The following is a 25,280-nucleotide window of genomic DNA, read 5'->3' as shown; positions in this document are numbered from 1 at the left end:
TGTGCCCTAGGTGATTAGGGTGTGCCCAGGCACACCCGGCACACCCTGTGCGCATGCCTATGTCACTGCCACATCCACCACCACCTCAACCTCCCTCCTACTCCATATGGGCCTCGTCCTTCAGAGATGAAGAAGAACATTGTTTTATTTTTCTGTTTTTTTTTGTTGTTTTAAGTTATTTCCCTATCCACATTTGTTTGCAGAGCACTTGCCATGCTCTTAATTACGTTTTGCTGCCATTTGCAGCACTCTAGCCCTTTCCTTTGGTGTTTTAGAGCCATTTTAGTGCCTTAAAGTTCGGGTCCCCATTGACTTCAATGGGGTTCGGTGTCCGGGAAAAGTTCGGTAAAAGTCTGGGACACGGACCCGGACTTTTTTTTAAAGTTCGGCCGAACCCGTCGAACACGGACATCTAGGTGTCCGCTCAACCCTAGTACTGAGTCATTTTACCACTATGCTGTGAATAGCCTGTAATCTACTTTTTTACTTCTTTTAATCTTTATTCGCAATGCACACAAGTGAATGACTGATAAAGGGGGAAGAAAAACATACTCCCCTACTCTTTGTCTACTTCATTAAGTGTTTATTTGTAAAATACATTTTTATTACAAATAATGAGAAATTATGCAAAAGATCTGTTTACAGTTATGCTTTATAAGCATAAAAAATTGAATAGACTGACCAAAAACATTATAGTTTTGCTTTAAAGGATACATGCATTGAGCAATTTATGAAGTTTACCTTAGCTGACCTCTTGTTCTGCAACTGTTGTCTGTCTGTTCTGCTGAATCAAAGGTTTCAGTATTTTCTAAGTCACTGATGCAGAACAAGTGTGTAGATCAGGAGTTCTTACTTCACTATGGCTGTCTTGTACTGTGGACTTGTTCTGGGCCAGTGTCTGAAAAAGTGCTGAAGCCATTAAATCACCAATCATTAGTTTACAAGTGTATACTCTATGTAAATTGCAGAGTGTCTGATCTGAGCCCTGTCTCATAGGTTTTAAAAGATAAGGGCACTCACCTTGTCATCACCAACTGATCTGAACTCTGAGACTATGAAGGCCACTAGGTAAGTGGACATTTTTGAAGTTTTATTGAATGCTGTGACCTGCCATTGCTGTCCTTCCCATATTTCATCAGTAACACCTAGAAGCCAATAATTTGACCAAAAAACAGTTATTGGTAATGTTAAATCGAAAGAAATCATTTTGTAGATAGAAGTGTCACTCTACTGAATGAAGGACATAAATCAAAATCTCTTTGATTGTTATAGGTTAAAGCAGTTCTCATAGTTGTATATGAAATCTTTTTATTCTTTTCACAAGTTCCTGTATACCTAATGGAAGCAATAATCAAACATTACTTGAAAACCTCACTACTAAATATCACATAAAAAACTGGATCATAAACTAGATTAAATCCTCACATCCAGCACTCACAGAGAAGAATAAATAATTTGATGGCCACAGGCAAAAATTATTTCCTTTGTCAGTCTGTGGTGCCTCATGGTTGTAACAATCTATCTCTGAAGGTACTCCTTAGACTAAGGGTCTTCAAGCTATGGCCCTCCAGCTGTTCAGGAACTACAATTCCCATCATGCCTAGTCATGTCTGTGAATGTCAGAGTTTTACAATGCCTCATGGGATGTGTAGTTCCACAACAGCTGGAGGGCCGTAGTTTGAGGATCCCTGCGTGACTGACCAGTGTATTGTGGAGTGGGTGGGAGGAGTTGTCCAAGGTTGAACGTACCTTGGACAACATTCTCCTCTCCAACACTGTTGTTAAAGAATTCAACTCCAATCCAACAACATCACTGGCCTAGCAGATCAGTTTTTTGAGTATGTTAGTGTTGGCTACCCTAAAGCCTTTTACACACGCGTCGAAAATCGTCAGGGAATTTTCGTCCGACGACTGATCTGCCGATTTTCGGCTTGTTAGTATGATAAGGAGATGTGTATAGTGAGTCCTGCGCTGTCTGGGGAAGACACTGCTCAAAGACCAAAAGAGGCTAATCCCAGATGCTGCAAGTACCGAGACTGGTAACCATGCAGTGTCAGACTAAATCAAGGGTGGGGGATACTGCGCTTCTGGGATGTTACTGATAAATCTACTATAAATATGCTTAAGTTAGAGTGTATAAAACCGTGAATAGGGTAAAAGATAAATACGTGTTCAAGCGGTTAAAAAATATATAGATAATAAATAGATCAAGTGTAAGAAATGTCCATCCTTCAATCACATATGTGTAAACAGTATATCACATTAAAAATACAATCAAAGTGCTCAAAAATACAGATGTTCTAAAAAATCTACATAAGGTGGAGAAAAATATATATAAATAAATAAATATGCAACACCGCTTAAAGTGCCTAAAATACAATAAGTGACAGGTAAAGTGCTGGGTGCTAAAGTGTCCTAAAGTGTCCTCTGTGCTCCAAACAATTAGGGAGATTTGGGTTAAAAGTCCAAGAATTGTGTATCCAGGTGAGATAATTCCAAAGGTGATACTCCTTTACCTAACACCGTGCTTAGGGGTGGGGTGCTTCTCCTAAACCCCTCTAAGTGTGCTAGCTGCTCACCTCAAGGTCTAAGAATATAGGCCTTAACCGATATCCAGGGGGCTCCTCTCCAATCCTGCTCTGCTTCCCAATAGGGCCTGTTGTGTGGGCTGGCTCCCTATCCCTCTCCAGGTCCCCAGCGGTCCCCAACGGATCTCAAATTAAAGAGGCTCGAGTGCACTGGAGAGGAGCCCCCTGGATATCGGTTAAGGCCTATATTCTTAGACCTTGAGGTGAGCGGCTAGCACACTTAGAGGGGTTTAGGAGAAGCACCCCACCCCTAAGCACGGTGTTAGGTAAAGGAGTATCACCTTTGGAATTATCTCACCTGGATACACAATTCTTGGACTTGTTACCCAAATCTCCCTAATTGTTTGGAGCACAGAGGACACTTTAGTTATTTACTATATTTATTTATGCACCAGTGGATGCACCCAGCACTTTACCTGTCACTTATTGCATTTTAGGCACTTTAAGCGGTGTTGCATATTTATTTATTTATATATATTTTTCTCCACCTTATGTAGATTTTTTAGAACATCTGTATTTTTGAGCACTTTGATTGTATTTTTAATGTGATATACTGTTTACACATATGTGATTGAAGGATGGACATTTCTTACACTTGATCTATTTATTATCTATATATTTTTTAACCGCTTGAACACGTATTTATCTTTTACCCTATTCACGGTTTTATACACTCTAACTTAAGCATATTTATAGTAGATTTATCAGTAACATCCCAGAAGCGCAGTATCCCCCACCCTTGATTTTGTTAGTATGATGCTTCCGACAACCCGACTCCGACTTTTCGGCCAAAAAAAATCTGGTGTGCAGGCTATAAAAGTTTTGTCCGCCGTCAAAACACGGCCGATGTTCGTGCAGTCAGTACAGATTTCGACAGGGAAAAATCTTATGATCAAGACCGGGTATGATCAGAGAAGAAAGAACACAAAGAAAGCAAACCAACACATGACATCACTTCTGAAGTAGAATTTTGTCGGGCGAGAAAATTCATGTGCAGTCTAGGCACATTCCAACCAACAAAACACCACTCTGGACAAAAGACGGACGACCGGTCGGCCGATAATCGTTGCGTGTGTTCTAGGCTTAAGACTGCTTCCTCGGCATGCAACCGCATACAGGAGAGCACTGTCCACGACAGACTCATAAAACATCTTCAGCATTGTCCGGAAAATGTTAAAAGACCTCAGTCTCCTCCAAAAATTGAGGCAGCTCTGGCCCTTCCTATAGAGCCCTTTAGTGTTCTTGCTCCAGTCCAGCTTATTTCCTATGTGCACCCCCAGATACTTACATGAAACCTCGGATAGAGATGGGGGTCACCGGTGCCTTCCTCCTAAAATTTACAACCAGCTCCTTTGTTTTAGTCACATATAAATACAGATGATTATCCTCACACCATGTAACAAAGTTCTCCATCACAGTCCTATACTTAGTGTCCTCCCCATCCCTGATACATCTCACTACTGCAGAGTCATCAGAAAACTTCTGAAGATGTCAAGACTCTGTCTGGAAGCTGAATACAGTGGTATCGATAATAAATATGAAGGGAGAGAGAATTGTCCCCTGTGAAGCCCCAATATTGCTTACCCCCCTATCCAACACGCAGTCTTGGAAACGCACATACTGTGGTCTCCCAGTCAGGTTAGCCAGCCTGATGGTATCAAAAGCACTGGACTATTAAAAAAAACATTACCATCACAGTGCTCACTGGCTTATCCAGTTGTCTACATACAACTTAGCATCCTCATCTCCCAGTCTTGGCTGTTAGGCAAACTGCGAAGGGACTAAATGTGTACAATCCATGTTGTAAAACTGATGTAAAACAAGTCTCTCCATGGTCTTCGTGATGTGGGAGATCAAAGCCACTGGTCTGTAATCCTTGGAGCCACAAGGACACGGTAACTTCAGGGACCTTTTGTGGACTCAGGCTCAGGTTGAAGACCCATTAAAGGACACCCACCAGCTGGTCTGCACAGTCCTTAAGCACCCTGGGGTTAACGCCATCAGGGCCTGCTATATTTCTTGCCTTAAGTCTTCTCAACTGTCTACCCACCTGATCCTCTTTACAAGACATTGATGTAGTTTTCATGAAGGGGAAATGGAGTTTTTCTCATAAAAAGAACAACTGGTGAAAGTATCTAATAGGGGGAAGCAGAATGCATACTAAAGGAGGAAGGACAACTAGTATGAGGAGTGGAGGGAGCTTGTCTCAACTTTTTCTACTATATATAGCACTGCCCCCCTGTAGTACTGCTGGATTATTCACCTTGGGTTCCCCCTGGGATACCGATAGCAACTACAGCATGCACAATTTAACTTTTTACTCTCTGGCTCAGCCAATGAACAGTCTAGGGGATGTAGTTGTTTTTGTGGTTTTATTTAAATTAGGGATAGGACAAGGGAAGAGTTGGATACTCCAACTTGAACTATTCAAAAAAGATGAGGACTCCTGTCTGAAGATGCAGCCAGGCTGCTGATTCACCTTGCCATTTAGATGAATTTAGGATTACTTGTTAGGATGAATTATCTTCGGGATATGCACCTAGTACCCCCCTTTCACTTGACCTGCTGACACCTATCCTCTTACTATCCTACACCGGGGTGGCCCCTCTCAGGTCAGGACACGATTCCCCTGTACTCACGATACTGTTTTTCGAGGGTCTCCAGTGCCTCTACCCCTCCAGTCAGCTCTCATGGACTTCTGGGTTCAGCTCCTTCCTTCCTGGTCCCCAGGCCGACTGCCTGTGACCGCGTGCTACTGCTACAGAGGAGAAGGCAGCCCCCACCCTTCCTCTGGGACTCTGCTCACCAGCCAAAGACCTTGCAGCACATGTGCTCTTGGCTTTTATACCATACCCCAGAATTCACTGAGACAATCAATCTGTGCCACTCACTGGGGCTGTATCAAAGCCTGTATACCCATTGGTCAGATTTCCTCCACTGTCCAATGTACCTCCCCATTGGACCAGTGTGAAACACTCTCTAGACCAGATGAATCACACACTGAGCACCATGAGCAGACCTAACTCACAGATCCTGCTCTCTGGTAGGCAGAAAGCAATATAGATTTGTGTTATGCACTCAGTAAATCCATAAATGTCCCTTCCATGTGGCTCACAGAGTGCATTCCAATTTGTCCCCTCAAAGCAGCCTTGCAATAATCCAATGGGATAGCTCCCCCAGTGACCCAGGAAACCATAGAGGAGCCAAGTACCTCTTGACTTCCTCTCCCTCTGCAATGCAGCTCACCAACTGCAAAGGAGAAAGTAGAATACACCTGCCTACAAGGGGGATTTCATAAGAGGGGTATTGGTACTGTGAAAAGGGGGGATTTTTGTTTGGGGAGAATTTTGGCTTGAAAAAGGAATTTGTGCTAGGAGGGGTGATTTGGGTAGGTTGTGCTGGGAGAGGGAATGAGGGGAAAAGGATATGTACTGGTGGGGTTGGGGGGAGAGATTGTGCTAGGAGGGGAAATTTGTGCTGGACTTTTTGGGGATTTGTACTGGGAGAAGCAGGATTTTATGCTTTAGGGTGCAGATTAGTGTCCAATTTTTCTTTTTTTTTTTCTGACACATGATGCTCACACTTTGTGAAAGCTGTGGTATGCACCCTGGGTGCTAGATGACATTGTCCCAGCACCGCCACCGAGTAGTGAGGTGGTTAAAGTAACACCCCACATATGTTTCTGTTATGGCTTCCTTTAACTTTCTCTGCCCATGCTAGAGCCATAGATATATATGGGCGTTATTGAACAAAAGTGTAGAAGGAACTGAAGATTGTCCTGCCCAACTTTAAATAGCAAACATTGTATATGAGTCATATTACACAGCATGCACACTTTCTATTGTATACAGCTTAGTAGAGCTGCCCTTTAAAGTGGTTCTAAGGTCTAAAACTTTTTTACTTTAATGCATTCCTTGCATTAAGGTAAAAAATGTTTAGGCATCAGTATCCCCCCCCTCGCTCTCTGTTTTACGTACCTGAGCCCTCATTTGATCCAGTGCTGTGAACGTCTGCAGCTCTTCTCTCCCCTTGCTTCCTGGTCTCTCTGGCTTTGCTGAGGCAATGTGAGCCATTGGCTCTGGCTGCTGTCAATCAAAGTCAGTGATGAGCAAACAGGGGGGGGGGGGTTAAGTCCCCCTGTCTCTGTCAATAGACGCAAATAGTAGGTCTCGGGAGCGAGCCAGCACAAGTACCCCCACAAAAAAACGTTGTTTTTTAGAGCCGAGGGTCGGATTTCATATAATCACACCCGATGCGGCTGAGCAGCCACACGGTTGTTATTACAAGGTGCGGGAGGGGTGCACTTCTGCGGCTCACCTGGGTTTCCACTATTCCCTTCTCCTATCCCAATCACAAATAAACAACAAAAAAGCCAACACCCCTAGACTGTTTATTTGTGGGGTTGTGTAACAACAAGTGGGACACAATCATGAAGTGGAACGAAATTTATTGGTTATTTCAAACTTTTTTAACAAATAAAAAACTGAAAAATTGGGCGTGCAAAATTAGTTAATACTTTGTAGTGCCACCTTTTGCTGCGATTACAGCTGTAAGTCGCTTGGGGTATGTCTCTATCAGTTTTGCACATCGAGAGACTGACATTTTTGCCCATTCCTCCTTGCAAAACAGCTCGAGCTCAGTGAGGTTGGATGGAGAGCGTTTGTGAGCAGCAGTTTTCAATTCTTTCCACAGATTCTCAATTGGATTCAGGTCTGGACTTTGACTTGGCCATTCTAACACCTGGATATGTTTATTTGTGAACCATTCCATTGTAGATTTTGCTTTATGTTTTGGATCATTGTCTTGTTGGAAGACAAATCTCCGTCCCAGTCTCAGGTCTTTTGCAGACTCCATCAGGTTTTCTTCCAGAATGGTCCTGTATTTGGCTCCATCCATCTTCCCATCAATTTTAACCATCTTCCCTGTCCCTGCTAAAGAAAAGCAGGCCTAAACCATGATGCTGCCACCACCATGTTTGACAGTGGGGATGGTGTGTTCAGGGTGATGAGCTGTGTTGCTTTTACGCCAAACATAACGTTTTGCATTGTTGCCAAAAAGTTCGATTTTGGTTTCATCTGACCAGAGCACCTTCTTCCACATGTTTGGTGTGTCTCCTAGGTGGCAAACTTTAAAGAGGAAGTAAACCCTCCTCTGTAACTTGTACCTATAGGTAAGCTTATGACAAGGCTGCCGTTCCTTCAGAGTCTCGTGCCGTGACCGTCGGCTCCCGCGCGCGGGAGTGACGTCACCGCGGCTCCGGCCAATCAGATAGCCGGATGCCGCGATCCTGGAAGACAGGCGACTGGACATGTCACCCATCATACAGGTAAGCGGGCGGGGGCTTGTTCTAAGGTAAGTATTTCATAATGAGCTGGTATGCGGTGCATACTAGCTCATTATGTGTTTCCCTTTCAGGTTGCAAAAAAAAAATAAAAAAATGTTACGGATTTACAACCTCTTTAAACGACACTTTTTATGGATATCTTTAAGAAATGGCTTTCTTCTTGCCACTCTTCCATAAAGGCCAGATTTGTGCAGTATACGACTGATTGTTGTCCTATGGACAGAGTCTCCCACCTCAGCTGTAGATCTCTGCAGTTCATCCAGAGTGATCATGGGCCTCTTGGCTGCATCTCTGATCAGTCTTCTCCTTGTATGAGCTGAAAGTTTAGAGGGATGGGCAGGTCTTTGTAGATTTGCAGTGGTCTGATACTCCTTCCATTTCAATATTATCGCTTGCACAGTGCTCCTTGGGATGTTTAAAGCTTGTGAAATCTTTTTGTATCCAAATCCGGCTTTAAACTTCTCCACAACAGTATCTCGGACCTGCCTGGTGTGTTCCTTGTTCTTCATGATGCTCTCTGCGCTTTAAACTGACCTCTGAGACTATCACAGTGCAGGTGCATTTATACGGAGACTTAATTACACACAGGTGGATTCTATTTATCATCATTAGTCATTTAGGTCAACATTGGATCATTCAGAGATCCTCACTGAACTTCTGGAGAGAGTTTGCTGCACTGAAAGTAAAGGGGCTGAATAATTTTGCACGCCCAATTTTTCATTTTTTTTATTTGTTAACAAAGTTTGAAATATCCAATAAATGATTGTGTCCCACTTGTTCTTGATTCTTCACAAAAAATTACAGTTTTATATCTTTATGTTTGAAGCCTGAAATATGGCAAAAGGTTGCAAAGTTCAAGGGGGCCGAATACTTTCGCAAGGCACTGTAAATACACTAGCTCTATAGGAAATCTTGGCCAGCTTGACATGGCACTGCTCCCAAACCATAAGTGACAGAGACACCAAACTTGGAGAGCACTTTAAGGGGACCCAGGACTATGACATGGTAGATTACCTAGGCAAGCTGGCCAGCCACAAAATATATGTTGTAGTCCTGGGTCCCCTCTCAGTGCTTCCCGAGTTTGGTGTCCCTGTCACTTATGGTTCTGAAGCAGTGCCATGTCAAGCTGGCCAAGATTTCCTGTAGGCGCAAATGTTAAAAACCAGCAGCTGTGCCATGTCAAGCTGTCCAAGCTGTGTCCATGCTCGCGAGTGTACATAAAGTGAGTGTACGTAAAACGGGGTATGCCTGTATCTGATGCTGGGTCCAGTTTAGTGCCTATTTTAAATTTGTATTCTAGTGCACAAAACAGTGAAATAGTCTGTGACTTACTGATAGAATTCATATTGGAGAGCGCCACATAGTTGGGTTTATATCTGAGGGTGATGCTGAAAGTTGCTTTCATTGCTGGCTCATCAAAGCATGGGAATGCCTTCCTTGCGTCGGGTGCTTGCATTTGGGTGGTGGCGATGATTCTGGTAACAAAAAAAGATGGAAACCAAATACTATGAAAACAATTGACTCTAATGCTCTGGTTCAGTTGTATGTTTACAGTCATACAGAATCATCATCTGGATTAGCATTGCTTTTCCTGTGTCTGCGCTGGAAACATAAGTATCTATTTTGCTGGCCATACACTGGAAGATTTCTAACTAACTATCGTACAAAAATGATCTGCACATTTGGTCACTTAAAGGGGTTTTTTTTACCTTAATGCCATTCTCTGCATTAACCACTTTAAGACCGGAAGGATTTGCCCCCTTAATGACCAGGCCCTATTTTGCAATTCGGCACTGCGTTAATTTAACGAACAATTGCGCGGTTGTGCGACGCTGTACCCAAAAAAAAATTATGTCCTTTTTTCCCCCACAAATAAAGCTCTCTTTTGGTGATATTTGATTGCAATTTTTTTTTTTGCGCTATAAACAAAAAGAGAGCGACAATTCTGAAAAAAAAAAAAACGATATTTTTCACATTCTGCTATATGACATTCACCAAAAAAAAAAATTAAAAATCAAAATGTTTTAACATTTTAGGCCAATTTGTTTTCTGCTACATATTTTTGGTAAAAAAAATTGCAATAAGTGTATTTTTGCACAGTTATCGCATCTACTAACTACGGGAAAGATTTATGTAATTTGTATTGTTTTTTTTTTACCAGTAATGGCGGCGATCTGCGATTTTTTGCGGGACTGCAGACAGATCGGACCCCTAACTGACATATTTGACACTTTTGGGGGGTACCAGTGACATTACTACAGTAATCGGTGCTAAAAATATGCACTGTTACTGTGATAATGACACTGGCAGGGAAGGGGGTTAACCCTATTGGTGATCAATGGGTTAAATGTGAGCCTAGGGGAGTGATTCTAACTGTGGGGGGTGTGGCTTCTGAGATGGCCATAGAGACATGTGATCCTATATAGAAGGATCACATGAGCTCTGTGATCATTTCAGGGGGAAGAACGGTCGGCCGTCTTTACAACAGCCGACCGTCCTTCTCTCTTAGCGGGGAGCGATCGCGGATGTCAGGCAGCAATCGGAGCCGCCTGCCCCGTGCATCAGCTTCACCGCTGCCGAATGGAGGCTGGAGCATGCCGCCAGCGGGGCGCGCTCGCCCCCTGGCTTCCCGCGCGCGACCGACGTAGGTCTACGTTGGTTTGCGCAGGAGAGCCCCCTGCCACAGTAAAAAGGCGGCGGGTGGTCAGGAAGTGGTTAAGGTAAAAACCTTCTGTGTGCAGCTCCCCTCCCCCCTTTATTCTTACCAGAGCCTGATTTCGATCCAGTGCTGTGCCCAAGAGCAAAGGCTCTCTCCGCTCTCTCCTCTCTGGTCATTGGCTCCTGATACTGTCAATCACAGCCAGTAGGCAGAGAGCTGGGGTGAGGCGGGGCCAAGCCATGCGCTGTGTGTGCATTGCCCACACGAGTACCCCCATAGCAAGTACTTTGCTATGGGGGGCACTCAGCAGGGGGCAGGAGCCAAGAGAGCTAGCAGGGGACCCCAGTATAGGAGGATCGGGGCTCCTCTGTGCAAAACCATTACACAGAGCAGGTAAGTAAAACATGTTTTTTATTTAGAAAACACATTCCTTTAGAATCATGTTATTAAATGTCATTACACAGCATTTCAAAATTGTATTTTCTTTTAACATTTAATTTTGTAATGAATGGACTTTCTGGAATTAAAACCACAATCACTCTTAAAAATTTGCTTGAGAAAAATTTTCCATTCTGCTCCATCTAATTTTCTTTTCACTGCAGTATGTTTTTAAAATGAAAACTTTTGAACAAGACGGTATAAAACCCAAAAACAAAAAATGCGATATATTGCATTTTACCAATCCTTAAAGAATAACTACAATTCTGTTAAGAAAAAAAAAAATCCCCTCTGGGAGATCTATGTACATTGCAGGGATTGTAACAAACTTTGTCCTACCTTTTGACGTTCTGTTTGTCTGTCTCCATGTGCAAAATGAATGCGAATGGGAGTGATTTTATAATTATAAATTAGATGCTGCAGGGTTCTAATTAGGAAAGTGTCAGGGTCTGCATCTCTTTAGATGTCATTTCCCTTTGTGAGTATGTCACCAAAAATGACATTTTTGTTCATTTTTGATAACATTCAATTACAATATGACTTGTGTCGCAATTGTATACGCTATATTATTTTTTTATTTGCTTTTTTTTTTAAGAAAGCTTTCCAAAGATGGATCGAAATTCAATCAATTTATAGGCAGGCTGATTGTTCTCAAGTCAATCCATTAACCTGAGTACAACCAGCATGTCGGATTTTCAGGATGAGATTATTGCCAGTGGCTATAGCCACTAGCAGTAATCAATGTGCTCTCCCGGCAGGGACGACTCCCTGCCCCCTCGCCGGGAGAACACAATGGCTCTGGGGTAGGTGACAACAATGACTGTGTTGATGGGGGAACCAAGTGATTTTCCTTTCTGCCTAATTTATTTCCCCACATAATCTATGATCTGCCTAAAGGGGTTGATTTACTAAATGCAAATAGGCTGTTCACTTTGCAAACAAAGCTGCACTTTGAAAGGGGATCTTTCCCAGAGATGAGTTAATTAATGTAGTGAAACTTTACCTTGCACTCATGTGTAAGCAAAATAATGGATGATGGAAGTCAACAGAGCTTCACATCATTCACTAAACTCTGGGGATAACTTCCTTGCAAAGTGCAACTTCCTTTGAAAAGTAAACAGTCTTTTTGACTTTAGTAAATCAAACCCTAAACATCACATTTACAAAATCAACAATGATAACACATGTGTGTTCCTACTCATTGTTATAGTTATACTTTATGCTTTGATGTTGTTTTACAGAAATTGATAAAGTATTTCCTTTTTTTTTTTTTTAAATTGCATTTCATTTAACTACTTACTTGGTTACACCATCTTCCACATATTCACTGCGGTAGAATCCTGCCAGATCATCTGCCAGTTCCCCAATAAATTCTGTGTGAAGCTGGTATGTTTTACCAGTTTGCAGATTCTCAGCAAGATGCAGCACCAGGTAATTGGTCTTCTCCACCAGCTGTTCTCGATTTATGATGATGTTTCTACCTGTATCATCCTGGAGCACAACATTTTTGGTATAATTAAGTTTTTTGCTGTGGATAATAACAAGATTGGTGGAATTCTCACATTTGAAATGTGCAACACTTTTTCCGTGAAAGATATAGAGTCCCCGATTGTCCTTCTCCAAGACCGGTCTGAGATCAACATCGTAATGGTCAGGTATTAGAGTCTTTGGAAGCCGGTAGCTGTCCCAAGGTTCTCTTGATGCAGGAGTGGTAGGCATCGATGTACTGCTGAGAGCACTGGGGAAGGCTTCAGTTGTAGATCCACCATTTTCTACGTCTGTATTATTGGCTTTTGCATTAGCATAAGTTACAGATAGTGCAATGATTGTAGCCACAGCAGCTATAGCAAAAAAGATGGCAACAACGGCAACCAGCTTGCTGACGTAGAAGCCTTTTCCCATGGTGTCGGGAGGAGATGCCACAAGAACTGGTATAGGAGAGGTATCCCTTTATATGCTCTCACAAGGCAGAGCCAAGAGTTTGTTCTGTGGTACAGTTAATTGGTGAAACGTTAACTTGTTGGAGCAAAGGTTTCAAGTGGGTCATCATTATTGTTTATCCAAATGTTCAGCTTGGTTTTCTACACAGTGATAGACCACGCTGTTAATCTAAAGCTGATGTGAAAAGTACACCTAAGAAAGAAAAAAGGCAAGGTTACATATTGCTTCTTAAACACTGTAATTTTCTATAACTTAAAATGATATTAAAGGAATTTTATAGAAAAAAAAAATAGCAAACCTATACTTACCTGCTCTGTGTAACAATTTTGCACAGAGCAGCCCTGATTCTCCTCTTCTCAGGTCCCCCCACCGGGTCTCCTGGCCCCTCCCTCCTGCTGAGTCCCCCCCCCCCCAAAGCTAGCAGCTTGCTATGGGGGCACCCAAACAGGCTCACTCCCGAGCTACTGCTCTGCATGTCCATTCACGCACAGAGGCGCGGCCACACAGAATTTTACCATGTGTATCATTAGGTGAGTTTTTAATTGATAATAAAGCTATGTTTGCAACTTTAAACTCCTTAGAATGAGGGTTTGTTGCTATTGTAGCTTGTTTAGCTGCAAAGAAAACAGAATTTTTTGATCTAAAAAAAAGACAGGGATCCCATCTAAATGGGAGAACAACGCAGAGAGAAGGCAAACACTTTAGACCAGAACCTATTTGCTTTAGGACAGGATACTCAGGTTTGTTTTCATATCACCATCAGGTTGCAGTCACAGGTACAAGGTACCATCTCATCATATGGCAACTCTATTGATGAGGGGTTGGAAGAACATTTAGAGATAGCTTGTTAAAAAGTTGTCCGGTCTTCTAGGTATTTCTCTGCATCTAGGCCATTTCTGAACATATGAAGGTTAGGCTGTAAGTTGAGAAAATATCTTAGGGGCACTGAGATCGACAAAGCCTTACCTGCTGCTAGTAATGATGGGTCTGGATTAGGGATGGGTGAACAGTTCGGCCGGAGCATGAGTTAAGGCCAAACATTTGCCTGTTTGGCTGCTCACTGAACACCAGAATTTGCAGGATGTTCGCCCCAATGAACACCCTGCAGCACAGTGCATTCTGTGCCCTGAGAGCTTTGCCCAATCAGGGCGCAGTGTAAGCTGGGAAGACAGACAACATCCTTAACAACCATGAGTCATCAACTGTCAATGGGTTTCCCCGCTGACAGCTGAACAATAAAAAATAAAGTGCCAGTAAAAAAAAAAAAAAAAAAAGACAAAAACAGCGTGGGATCCTGGGATTCCCCCCCCCCCCCCCCCAGTCCATACCAGGCCCTTTGGTGTAGCCAAAAAAATGTTTGCATGGATACATGTCCCCCAGGGCAGTACCCAGAACCCCATACCCCTTTATTGGCCAATTACTTGCATATATGTAGGTCTGTAGGTATATAGTCGTGCGGCGGTCGGCAACCGGTTAAAATGAGCACTTTTGATTTTTTCCTGTTTGGCTCCCATAGACTTCAATGGAGTTCTTCAATGGGGTTCACCGTTCGGGCTAGAACTTTTCCCCAGTTTGGGAGTTCTGCTGCAATAATTATAATAATTCTACAGTTCTTAGATGCAGTGGCTGCATTTGTTTTGTTTTTTCAAGCTATGAACAGATTTACCAAAAAAACAGAAAATACCTGTTGATCCTGTCAGAAATTAAGTGTCCTTGCCACTTCCTGTAAGCTGCACTGAAAAATATCTAATGTAATAGGGATGAAGAGATGTGGACATGTTTGTAGTCCATATCAGGAGAGCAGCCTAGGGTGACAACCATGGCTCCCTCCATTGATGCAGTGGAGTTGTGATGTAGTCACCCAGGCACAGTAAAAGTATTGTTTGCAGGATTACTAGGTTAAAACAAAGCAAAAGAAGCTAGGAAAGCAATACGTTCTACGATTGATATTGTTACATAATTCATAATAGGATTTTTCCTTGTGGTTGAAAAAATAACCCTCATTTACTCTGCACTCCATGTTTTTTATATGTAAAGAAAAAAACCATACTGGTATTGAGGGGGTTGAGTTTGGTAATGGTGCAGTAGGTGCATTAAAAATTCAAATCACACATAGAGGGAGAAGGAAGTGAAGGGTTTAATGTACTGTTCCCATACAGTGCAGGATGAAGGTGAAGGATAAATATTCTGGTCAAATAGAGACAGCATAGAGATTTTTTACTTTTGCTATAACAATATGTGGGTTGGCTGTACTGACTTCTGTGCATGCATTCCAAGAGATGGAGCCTTTGTCGTCGCTTTATCAAATCTTTGACCTTCATCATTTAGATCCTTTGCCGCTGTTACACAGCAAATATGGCCGCACCAATCTTCGTTTGCACCAAAAAAAGAGCAGCAGTGATCTGTTTTTTTTTGTGGTCTGATAGGTGTAAAAGGAGCTTAAAGCCATTAAAGGCTTTCATCACAAAATAAGGACAATGTTTTATCATGGCCTATTGTTGAAAAGTGTTTTGTTCTTGCATGACAATGCATGTTCACATACTGCCATCCATACTGTTCAAATACTTCAGAAACTAAGTTTCAAGGTATTGGAGCATCCTACATACCGTCCAGATCTCGCTTCCTCGGATTATCATCTGTTTGGTCCACTTAAAGATGCCTTAGAATTTGTGGATTTGCCACAGACAAACATGTACAAGAAGCTGCGCTTATATTGCTGAGGGACAAATCAAAAACATTTTCTTGGTTTTTATACAAGCTTGTGGCACACTGGAATGAGTGAATTGAAAAGCAAGGGGACTATGTTGAAAAATGATGTAACTGTACATTCTCTACTGTTGTTCTAATAAACTATTATATTGATAATAGAGTGTGGATAACTATTGACTCCGTATTTTGTCCCTCTTGAGGAGCATGAACTCATCTGATTCTAAACGGTACCAAATATGGTAGGTTTAAAAACTACTGGTTTCTTGGACTGCCAGCTGAGACTTGAAATGACCATAGATTTATAGTCTCTATCTGTATATTGAAGAGCTATATGACCATTTGACGCACCTGTTTCTAATATCTCTCCAGATGTTACCAGTTGTCTTTATGGCCCCAAGCTTTGCCTTCCAGGCCTATCTGCACTATTCCTTTATGATATGTGACATCCTGTGCAGTGGAGCTCAGTGGAGTGCTATTTCCAGAACCTTTTTTGGACCGATGGGATAACTGAGATCTCACCACATGCCTAAAATATGTATAGAGAGTGCCAATATAAAAAAAAAACACCAATTTTAGCCGAAAGAATATGTACACCCCAAATCTATTTTGCAATATTGGAATCATGTTTTGCTGTATTCAGTTTGCTTAAAGCCCCCCACATACACACTCTATAAGCATGAGACTTTTTCTTCATACTTACCTATTTTTGTCCTGCCTCTGTGCTGCCTGGGTCCCGGTTCCTGCACTATTTTAAAAATGCGCAAAACAAAGCGCATGATGTCATAAAAAATTTACCTGAAGGCGATTGTAATGTTACCTTCCCAGGAGGCGACCTTCAGTAGTGGCTTAGCTCTGAAAATTTCACCACTGAAGAGGATAAGCAGGAAGTAGAACAAAAAAAGGTAATTAAAGCGTGAAAAAAAAAAAATTTACGTTGTAAAAAGTGTGAGGCGATTTCATTTCATTGAAATATAGGGAATGGGGGTGTGAAAGACCCAACCAGGACAGGGGCTTTTAGAGCGGATACTAGGAGATAGCCTTCTATCCACTGATTTTGGTCCATGGTGGAGACTAGGGATTTTGTCTGCTTCTGCTGGTCAGAGCATGGAAAAGAGCTAATTTCAGCCTCTCCCATGGAAAGAGCAGATCATTCTCCAATGATGGACAACAACGTGATGAACGCTGAGAGTGAGGCTTGTAATAATTCTCTGAAAAAAGACAATAAAGCTTCCCTTCTGGAGTCGATGGAAAGGTGTAATATTAATCTTGTACAAGTTAATGGTCAGAGGAAATATGGTGGCCCTCCTGCAGACTGGGTTAGAAACGCTCCTCCACTTGGGACAGAAATATTTGTCAACAATCTCCCTCAAGAAATCTATGAAGATAAATTAGTTCTACTTTGTCTTATGATGTCTTTTGTAGTGGACAAATTACACAAGTGGAAGTCAAACACCTGACAGACAGCATGTGTAATGTACTTTGTGTATCTGTGGGCTTGGTGCCGAATTGTCTGGGGTGGACACTAGCAGACTAATCAAAATGTGGGTGCTTGGCTGTTGATTAGCTTACTGTTAATTGTATCACTGTTAGCTGTTAGTTGCTAGCTGTTGATTAGCTTACTGTTTATGTTAATGTTTAGCTGTTTATTAGATGTCCTGTTAGATGTACTGATGATATTACTATTTAAAATTTGCATTGATTAGGATAATGTGAGTAAGCTCTTATCTGATTTTGTGTGGTATGAATTCTGGGTGAATTTACAATAAAGTCAGTTCCAATTTGCACCTAAGCTAGTGTCATCTAGTTCTTGGGTCCAATGCTTAGCTATAATACCTTGCTCCTTGTTCTTGGCAGAGGCACTAAAGCGGGGTGCCAGGCATTCCGTCACAGGGGGAAAGGCCCACTTTAAACAAAGAGTTTTTTATGAATCTGTTGCAAGGTGCAAAATTCCTTTACATGACTATTGGGCTGCCTATTTGACTGACCTATGTGGTAATCTCAACTGAAGGAGTGCACACTTACTTAACATTGTCAGCTTAAAAATCTGCCTCATATTATAATCAATACTGTAGCAAATGAAACTATCTGACAGATAATGATGCTACACTGAACTGATTGTTTCTATAGATTTCTACCTTTTGCAGCAGATGAAATATACATCATGCTGACTTCCCTTGCAATTGAAAGATGTCCAGAGGCACCATTAGCTCAGTCTTGGCAGAAACCAGTGGGACTCTGGTACACCAATCTACAGTCCAGAGACTTGCTTCATGGAAGACTTGAGGCTAAACAGCCATACATCCGATGTTGAAACAGGGCCAGTTGGCTTGCCCATACAAGAAAACACAAGAACTGGTCTGCAGAAAAATCTCAGCATGCAATCAGGATTTATTAGTCCAGATTTGAAACATTTAGCTGTTACAGAATGCAGAGTGTTTGCTGAAGGTCTGGAGAGTGGTAAAACAAGAGGCAACAGTGAGACATGGTGGAGGTTCCTTAAAGATTTGGGGCTGTGTTAGTGGAGTTGGAGATTTGGTTAGAATTAATGGTCTTCCTAAGTACAGGCAAATACGGGTGAGTAGGTGCAGGCTGTAGGGAGATGAGGTGGTCGTCACATCCCTCTTCATTGGGCGCCAACGTAGCAAAGGTCACATCTCCCTGTCACAAAGTCCTTGGCCCCATGGGGCTCTCTGGGCGCCTGCCCATGGTTCCTTTTATAACACACAGAACCAGTGGGTTGGACCCAGCAAAGCCCCCCAGAAAAAAAAACCCAGGAACATTTAAACCATACTCTTTTAAACTGAGGCAGGGTTAACCTCTACCTGCCTACATACATATCATGTTAGGCCATCAGGGAAGCATCTGAACCAGCCCAAATATCGACAGTAGAAAAAAAAGGAATCCTGGAAGAAATGGTATGGTCACCACAGAGCTCCGTTCTCAACATTATTAAGTCTGTCTGGGATTACATGAAGAGATAAAAGCAACTAAGGCAGCTTAAATCCACAGACTGTGGTTAGTTCGCCTAGGTGTTTGAAACAAACCTGCTAGCTGAATTTATAAAATAAAATTGTGTGTAAGTGTACCTAGGTGAATTGGGGCTGTTTAAACTACTTTGCCGACTGCATGCATCCAGAGAAAGAAGGGTTTAAAGCAAGCTTATGGCTGCAGTACCAAAAAAAAAAGGTAACATCATTCCCTAAAATTGCAAACATGCACACGTGCACGTGTATGTATACACCACACATGTGAAGTATTGCTACGAACGTCAGAGTCAGAGCCATAATTCTAGGGCCATAATTCATAATTAATTCTAAACTGATGAGCTGTCATTTTTTGGTGAGTTTTAGAAACTATAGTTTGTTATGATATCACAGGCACACAGTTTTAAGACTTGACATGCTTGGTATCAATTCTTTTATATTTTATCAAAACTTTGGGAATTATATTATGTTTGTTTGCACTAAAATTAAAAAAAAAAAAAATTGCCATCTTTTTATTCTATGAAGACTCTGCTTTCAGAAAATCGATAATGTTCGGGGGGGGGGGGGGGGGTTAAGTAATTTTATGACCAAAAATGCACATTTTAACATGTGTGCACATAAACAAAAAGTTGCTCTAGACTAAGTGGCTAATATCAAAGAGTGGACACATCTAACACTGATCTGAGTTGAGGCTTTGTTCTGTTTCTGAAATTTGTAGTTTCTTAACCACTTTAATACAGGGCACTTCCCTCCCTTCCTGCCCAGGAAAATTTTCCCCTTTTAGCGCTGTTGCATTTTGAATGACAATTGCGCGGTCATGCAACACTGTACTTACACCAAATGTATGTCATTTTCCCCCCACAAATAGAGCTTTCTTTTGGTGGTATTTGATCACCTGTGCGATTTTTACTTTTTGCTAAACAAATAAAAAAAGACCGAAAAGTTTAAAAAAAAAAAAAAAAAATTTTTTTGTTTATGTTATACAATTTTGTAAATAAATAATTTTTTTCCTGCACTGATGAGCACTGATGAGACTGCACTGACAGGCACTGATGAGGAGGCACTGATGGGGTGGCACTGATGGGGTGGCACTGATAGGCGGCACTGATAGGCGGCACTGATATGCGGCACTGATAGGCACTGATATGTGGCACTGATAGGTAGCACAGATATGCAGCATTGGTGGGCACTGATAGGCGGCACTGCTGGGCACTGATAGGCGGCATTGATGGACACTGATAGGTGGCACTGACGGGCATTGATAGGTGGCACTGACGGGCACTAATGGGCACTGATAGGCGGCACTGGTGGGCACTGATGGGCACTGATGGGCGGCACTGATCAGCACTGACGGGCGGCACTGATGGGCACTAATGGGCACTGATAGGCGGCACTGGTGGGCAATAATGGGCACTGGTGTGCGACACTAAAGGATGGCAGTGATGGGCACTTGTGGGCAGCACTGATAAGGAGGACACTGGTGGGCATCACTGATGGGGAGGGCAATGGGGGGCTCCCTGAGCCCTGATTGCCATCCCTGGTGGCCATAGTGGGCATCCCTGGGGTCATAGTGGGCATCCCTGGTGGATCTAGTGGCACCCCCCCCCGAGGGTCTGCACTGGTAATCAATGATCTGATTACCAGTGCCGACCCCCCCCCCCCCGTCAGGGGAGCCGCCGATCGGCGCTCCTTTACTCGTGCCTGTCAGGCACGAACTAAGGAAAGCCGATCAACGGCTGTTCCTGTTTACGATGTGACCAGCCGTGATTGGACACGGCTGTTCACATGGTAAAGAGCCTCCGTCAGAGGCTCTTTACCGAGATCGGAGATGCAGGGTGTCAGACTGACACCTCGCATCACCGATCGCCGCTCTGCGCGCCCCCTTTACTGACTTTTACCTAGAGGTAAGCCTATAATAAGCCTTACCTATAGGTAGTGATAATATTTCCCACACATGCACCGTTTAGGAGGTATTTACATTACATGTAGCCAGTGACATCACTGGCGCCTGCGCTCTGAAGGAATGGCCACCCATGCCGTTCCTTCAGAGCCTAGTGCCATTTACGGTGGCTCCTGTGTGCATGCGTGGGAGTGACACCATCATGGCTCTCGCCAGTCACAGAGACGAAGCCCGCGAACCCAGAAGCAAGACAGGTGAAGATCAGAGCCACTGCAGCACTGACATCGCAGCGCTGGAACAGCTTCGTTTTAAGGTAAGTTTCACATATTGTGCTAATATGCGATGCATACTAACACATTATAAAACAGAAATTTAAATAAGCGTATATACTATAATAGATTGTGGCGATATGAAGATGTCCGCCACAGTTGGAAAAAAAGTGTCCGATGTAGACAAACACATGTATAGGGTGAGTGCAGCCCATCCACCACAGACAATCATAGCCTCTCCCCTCCTTAATAAGACCTAAACGGTCAACAGGTGCTCTCCCACATCATGGGGACAAATAATCCATCAATCAAGCCACAATTCTATTGCAATAGCTCAGGATAGCAGATGCATGTAAATAAAAAGGAAAACGATCTCGGAGCACATGCAGCATATACAATATATGACCCCTTGAGGTTCAAGGAATGGATGCCAGCTGTCTCCCGCACTGTACTTCTTACTGTGAAATATACAAAAGATATCTGGACCACTTGCTCTCACAGACAGGAGTTGTCTTATTCCCGGGCCGAGAGACATGTTGTCAGTCACAGGCTCTCTGCTCTGCACCAACCACCACCCCCCCACGCTTACTAGAGCACTGGGCTGTGGAGGTGGCGCTGAGAGCCTGGGACTGGTGCCAGTCCAGTCATGTGGCCAGATCCCGACCATATGCTTGCGATCTTTCCCGAGCCACGACAAGCACCAGTTTCAGCCTCTCAGTGAGCCGCTGAGAGCCCGACCCTGCTGCTCCTGCCACCTCCACAGCCCAGTGCTCTAGTGAACATGGGGGGGGCATGGGGGGGACATGGGGGGGGGGGCGGCAGAGCAGTGAGACAGCTCTCTGCTCAGGGAGCTCTAGAACCGAGTGATCGGCAGTGTTTGATAGCAAAGTCCTCAGTGTTAGAGCCGATGGGGGACAGATGCAGCATTCACCTGGATAAGGTGAGCTGCATATACTGTATAATTACAGCCTACACAGAGCTAAACACACTGGTAGAAGAAAAAAAGAACTCGGTTCTAGAGAAAGAAAGAAGAAAAAAAGATTGTGCAAGCGTGTCAGATGCTCGCCCTCTCACAAATTCCTGGAAACAACACACACTCTAGAGAGTATTTTTAATACCCAATTGAAGCCAACCCAAAAATCGGGCAGAAGCGTGCAACATTCTTCTGTAGGCTTCAATTGCCATATATCATTGCATGCAGTGCTGTGGTGTATCCCAGCATTAGCGGCACATCAGTAGTACAGGCTGCACAGAGGCATTGCATCTTCCATGTGAGAACAGATGTGTCTGTACAGAAGTCCGACATGTCATCACTACAGCACAACAATGAGCAACACTTGCTTCTACTCAACAATTTTCCAAGCTTCTGACTTATTTATGTTGGCATCAATTGGGCTTTGACTATGTTTTTGTGGGCAAAATATATTTGTACTACAAAAGTAGTAAGTAATATTTACAGAGCAACACGCCACAACATTTCCCAGCCACCAGGACCATTTCTATTTCCTTTGGCTTGAAGAAAATAATTCAGTATGTGGGCCTTGTTTACCACATCCAGACTGAGGCCCTACATAGTACTAAAGTCCATAGCTTATGATAGTTTTCAATGCATAATAAAATGACACATATAGTTACATAGTTAGTCAGGTTGAAAAAAGACACAAGTCCATCTGGTTCAACCAACAAAAAAAAAAACAAAAAACAGTATTGAATACCCAGCCATACAATCCCATATACACAATCCTTTACCCGCAGTTGTGTACACAATCCTATACCCGCAATATTTTTCACATTTGTTTATATGAAATTCAACCAAAAAAATTTAAAATCAAAATTTTTTAACATTTTTGGCCAATTTGTTTTCTGCTACATATGTTTGGTAAAAAAAAATCACAATAAGCGTATTTTGATGGGTTTGCGCAAAAGTTATTGCGTTTACTATCTAAGGGAAAGATTTTTGTCATTTTTGTTGTTGTTTTTTTTAACGAGTAATGGCGGCGACCTGCGATTTTTTATGTGGGACTGCGACATTGGGGCGGACAGATCGGACCCTTGACTGACATTTTTGACACTTTTGGGGGTATCAGTGACATTACTACAGTAATCAGTGCTATACGTATGCACTGTTACTGTAAAAATGACACTGGCAGGGAAGGGGTTAACTTTATTGGAGAAGGAGGGGTTAATTGTGTCCCTAGGGGCGTGCTTCTTACTGTGCAGGGATGTGGCTTTTCATGTAACAGCAGAGATCTACGATCCTACATAGCAGGATTGTATGATCTCTGCTGTTACACAGGGAAGACTGACAGGCAGCTTTGTTTACATTAGCCACCTGCCTTTCTCCCTCTGTAACTGACGATCGGGAGTGACCGGCGGACATCGGGTCCGCCAGTCACTTGCGCAGAGGTGTCCGTGAATGAGCGGGGGCGGGAGCGCGCCTCCGGCAGCGCGCGCTTGCCCCTTATTGGCTCACAGGCTAGTGACGTACCGGTACGTCACTTTGCCTGCATGGGGATGACCGCCGCAGTATATGTACTTGCGGCGGTCGGCAAGCGGTTAAAAGTGAAGTATGAAGAATTAAGTTTTTTTTCAAGATCATGCTTACCTAGCTGGATACTGCATTGTTCTGATGCTGCATCTGTCCCCTGGTGTCTTAAACACTGAGAACGGAGTGATATAACAGCTCAGACTGCTTGGTTCTCAATGCTCCCCGAGCAGAGAGCTGCTGACTGACTCTGCTCTGCCCCCTCCTTGATCACTAAAAAGATGGGCTGTTGAGGGGGGCGGGAGCGGCCGACTCAAGTTCTGAGCGGCTCACTAAGAGGCTGATACAGGTGCCGGTCAAGGCATGTTGGTGGATCCCAATTTCATTGTCGCGATCTTGCCCGAGACTCTGTGACGTCAGCAGACAGCGGACTTCAGCCCGCTGTCTGCTGAAAATGGGTCACAGGAGTGCAGAACGAACTGCACTCCTGTCATCCATAGGAGAAGTACAGCCAAACAAAGCTTTGCCTGTACTTCTCCTTTAATGCTCATGACAGACTGCATCATTGGTGTCATTTTGGATTTTGCCTTTAGTACCACTTTAACCTTTTTATGTGACAGTTGCTTCTTTAGGTCAGAGCACTATTTTCCTGTCACCACCACAGTTTTTAATATAGTGCGTATAATTATTATGCCATGGAAGGATAGTTTCAGTAGAAGCCTGTAGAATGCTGGTCTTAATAATATGCTAGAATGCCAGTAAATAGCATCTGAGGCCAATTTTGGCCACCTGGAACCCACACATCACGTATCTATATTTGGTTTAATAAATAGCATTTATCATAGTATTTATTTTACAAACTTAGCACACTTTTTCCACCGTATTTTTTATGGAACTAGTCACATTAGTCTCACCCTGAAGGATCCTAGCCACACACACCCATACCAAGTGGAGGCAATTGGCTTGTGAGCTGCCAGAGGAAACCCACCGAAATACGGGAAGAACATCAAACTCCAGGCATATAAAAGATCTTAGAGTAATCACTTGCTGAGCGCCCGCCGCAGATATACTGCTGCAGGCTGGTTCGGCTGCGCAAACCGATGTATAGGTACGTTGGTTCGCAGGAGCGTCCCCATTAGGCAGCGGGGAAGGAAACCGATTCACCGGGCCGGTAGCCGCCGGGCAACCGCGATCGCTCCCTGGGGAAAGAGATCGACGGTCTGCTGTGTAAACCATTGTTCTCTCTGGAATGAACATCTGCTAACATCCTCCTATTTAGGATCACAGGTCTCTGTGTTGATTCCACAAGCCCATCCTCCTCACAGTTAGAAAACACTCCCTAGGCTCACACTTAGCCCTTTGATCGCCCCTGGGATAACCCCTTCCCTGCCAGTATCATTATTACAGTAACAGTGCATATTTTTAGCACTGATTACTGTAGTAATGTCAGTGGTCCCCCCAAAAGTGTCAATAATGTCAGTTAGGGGTCTGATCTGTCCGCCCCAATGTTGCAGTCCCGCTAAAAAAAATCGCTGATAGCCGCCATTACTAGTAAAAAAATAAAATAAATAAAAATGACATAAATCTTTCCCCTAGTTTGTAGACACGATAACTTTTGCGCAAACCAATCAAAATACGCTTATTGCAATTTTTTTTTACCAAAAATATGTAGCAGAATACAAATTGGCCTAAAATGATGAAACATTTTGATTTTTACATTATTTTATTGGGAATGTTATATAGCAGAATGTGAAAAATTTGTTTTTTTTTTTTTTTCAGAATTGTCGCTCTTTTTTTGTTTATAGAGCAAAAAATAAAAATCGAACAGGTGATCAAATACCACCAAAAGCTCTATTTGTGGGAAAAAAGGACATCAATTTTATTTGGGTACTTAGTCGCAGGACCGCGCAATTGTTCGTAAAGTAACGCAGTGCCGAATCGCAAAATATGGCCTGGTCATTAA

At 43.0% G+C, this 25,280-nt stretch overlaps 1 protein-coding gene across 1 annotated transcript in view; it reads right to left on the bottom strand.

Moving 5' to 3' along the window:
* Positions 1 to 25,280, bottom strand: part of ANPEP (alanyl aminopeptidase, membrane) — a 147,391-nt gene that overhangs the window by 114,321 nt on the left and 7,790 nt on the right. The window contains exons 2-4 of the mRNA XM_082253221.1: positions 12,330 to 13,162; positions 9,265 to 9,407; positions 1,021 to 1,145 (exon numbers count right to left, since the gene is read on the bottom strand). Coding sequence (XP_082109347.1) covers positions 1,021 to 1,145; positions 9,265 to 9,407; positions 12,330 to 12,931 — 870 coding nt within the window. The 5' untranslated portion in view covers positions 12,932 to 13,162. The remainder of the gene's footprint in view (positions 1 to 1,020; positions 1,146 to 9,264; positions 9,408 to 12,329; positions 13,163 to 25,280) is intronic.

The sequence above is a fragment of the Pelophylax lessonae genome (assembly GCF_965119305.1).
Source record: "Pelophylax lessonae genome assembly, chromosome: 4".
Lineage (NCBI taxonomy): Eukaryota > Metazoa > Chordata > Amphibia > Anura > Ranidae > Pelophylax > Pelophylax lessonae.
Note: the sequence above shows the minus strand (reverse complement) of the source record. Positions and strands in the feature narration are given on the sequence as shown.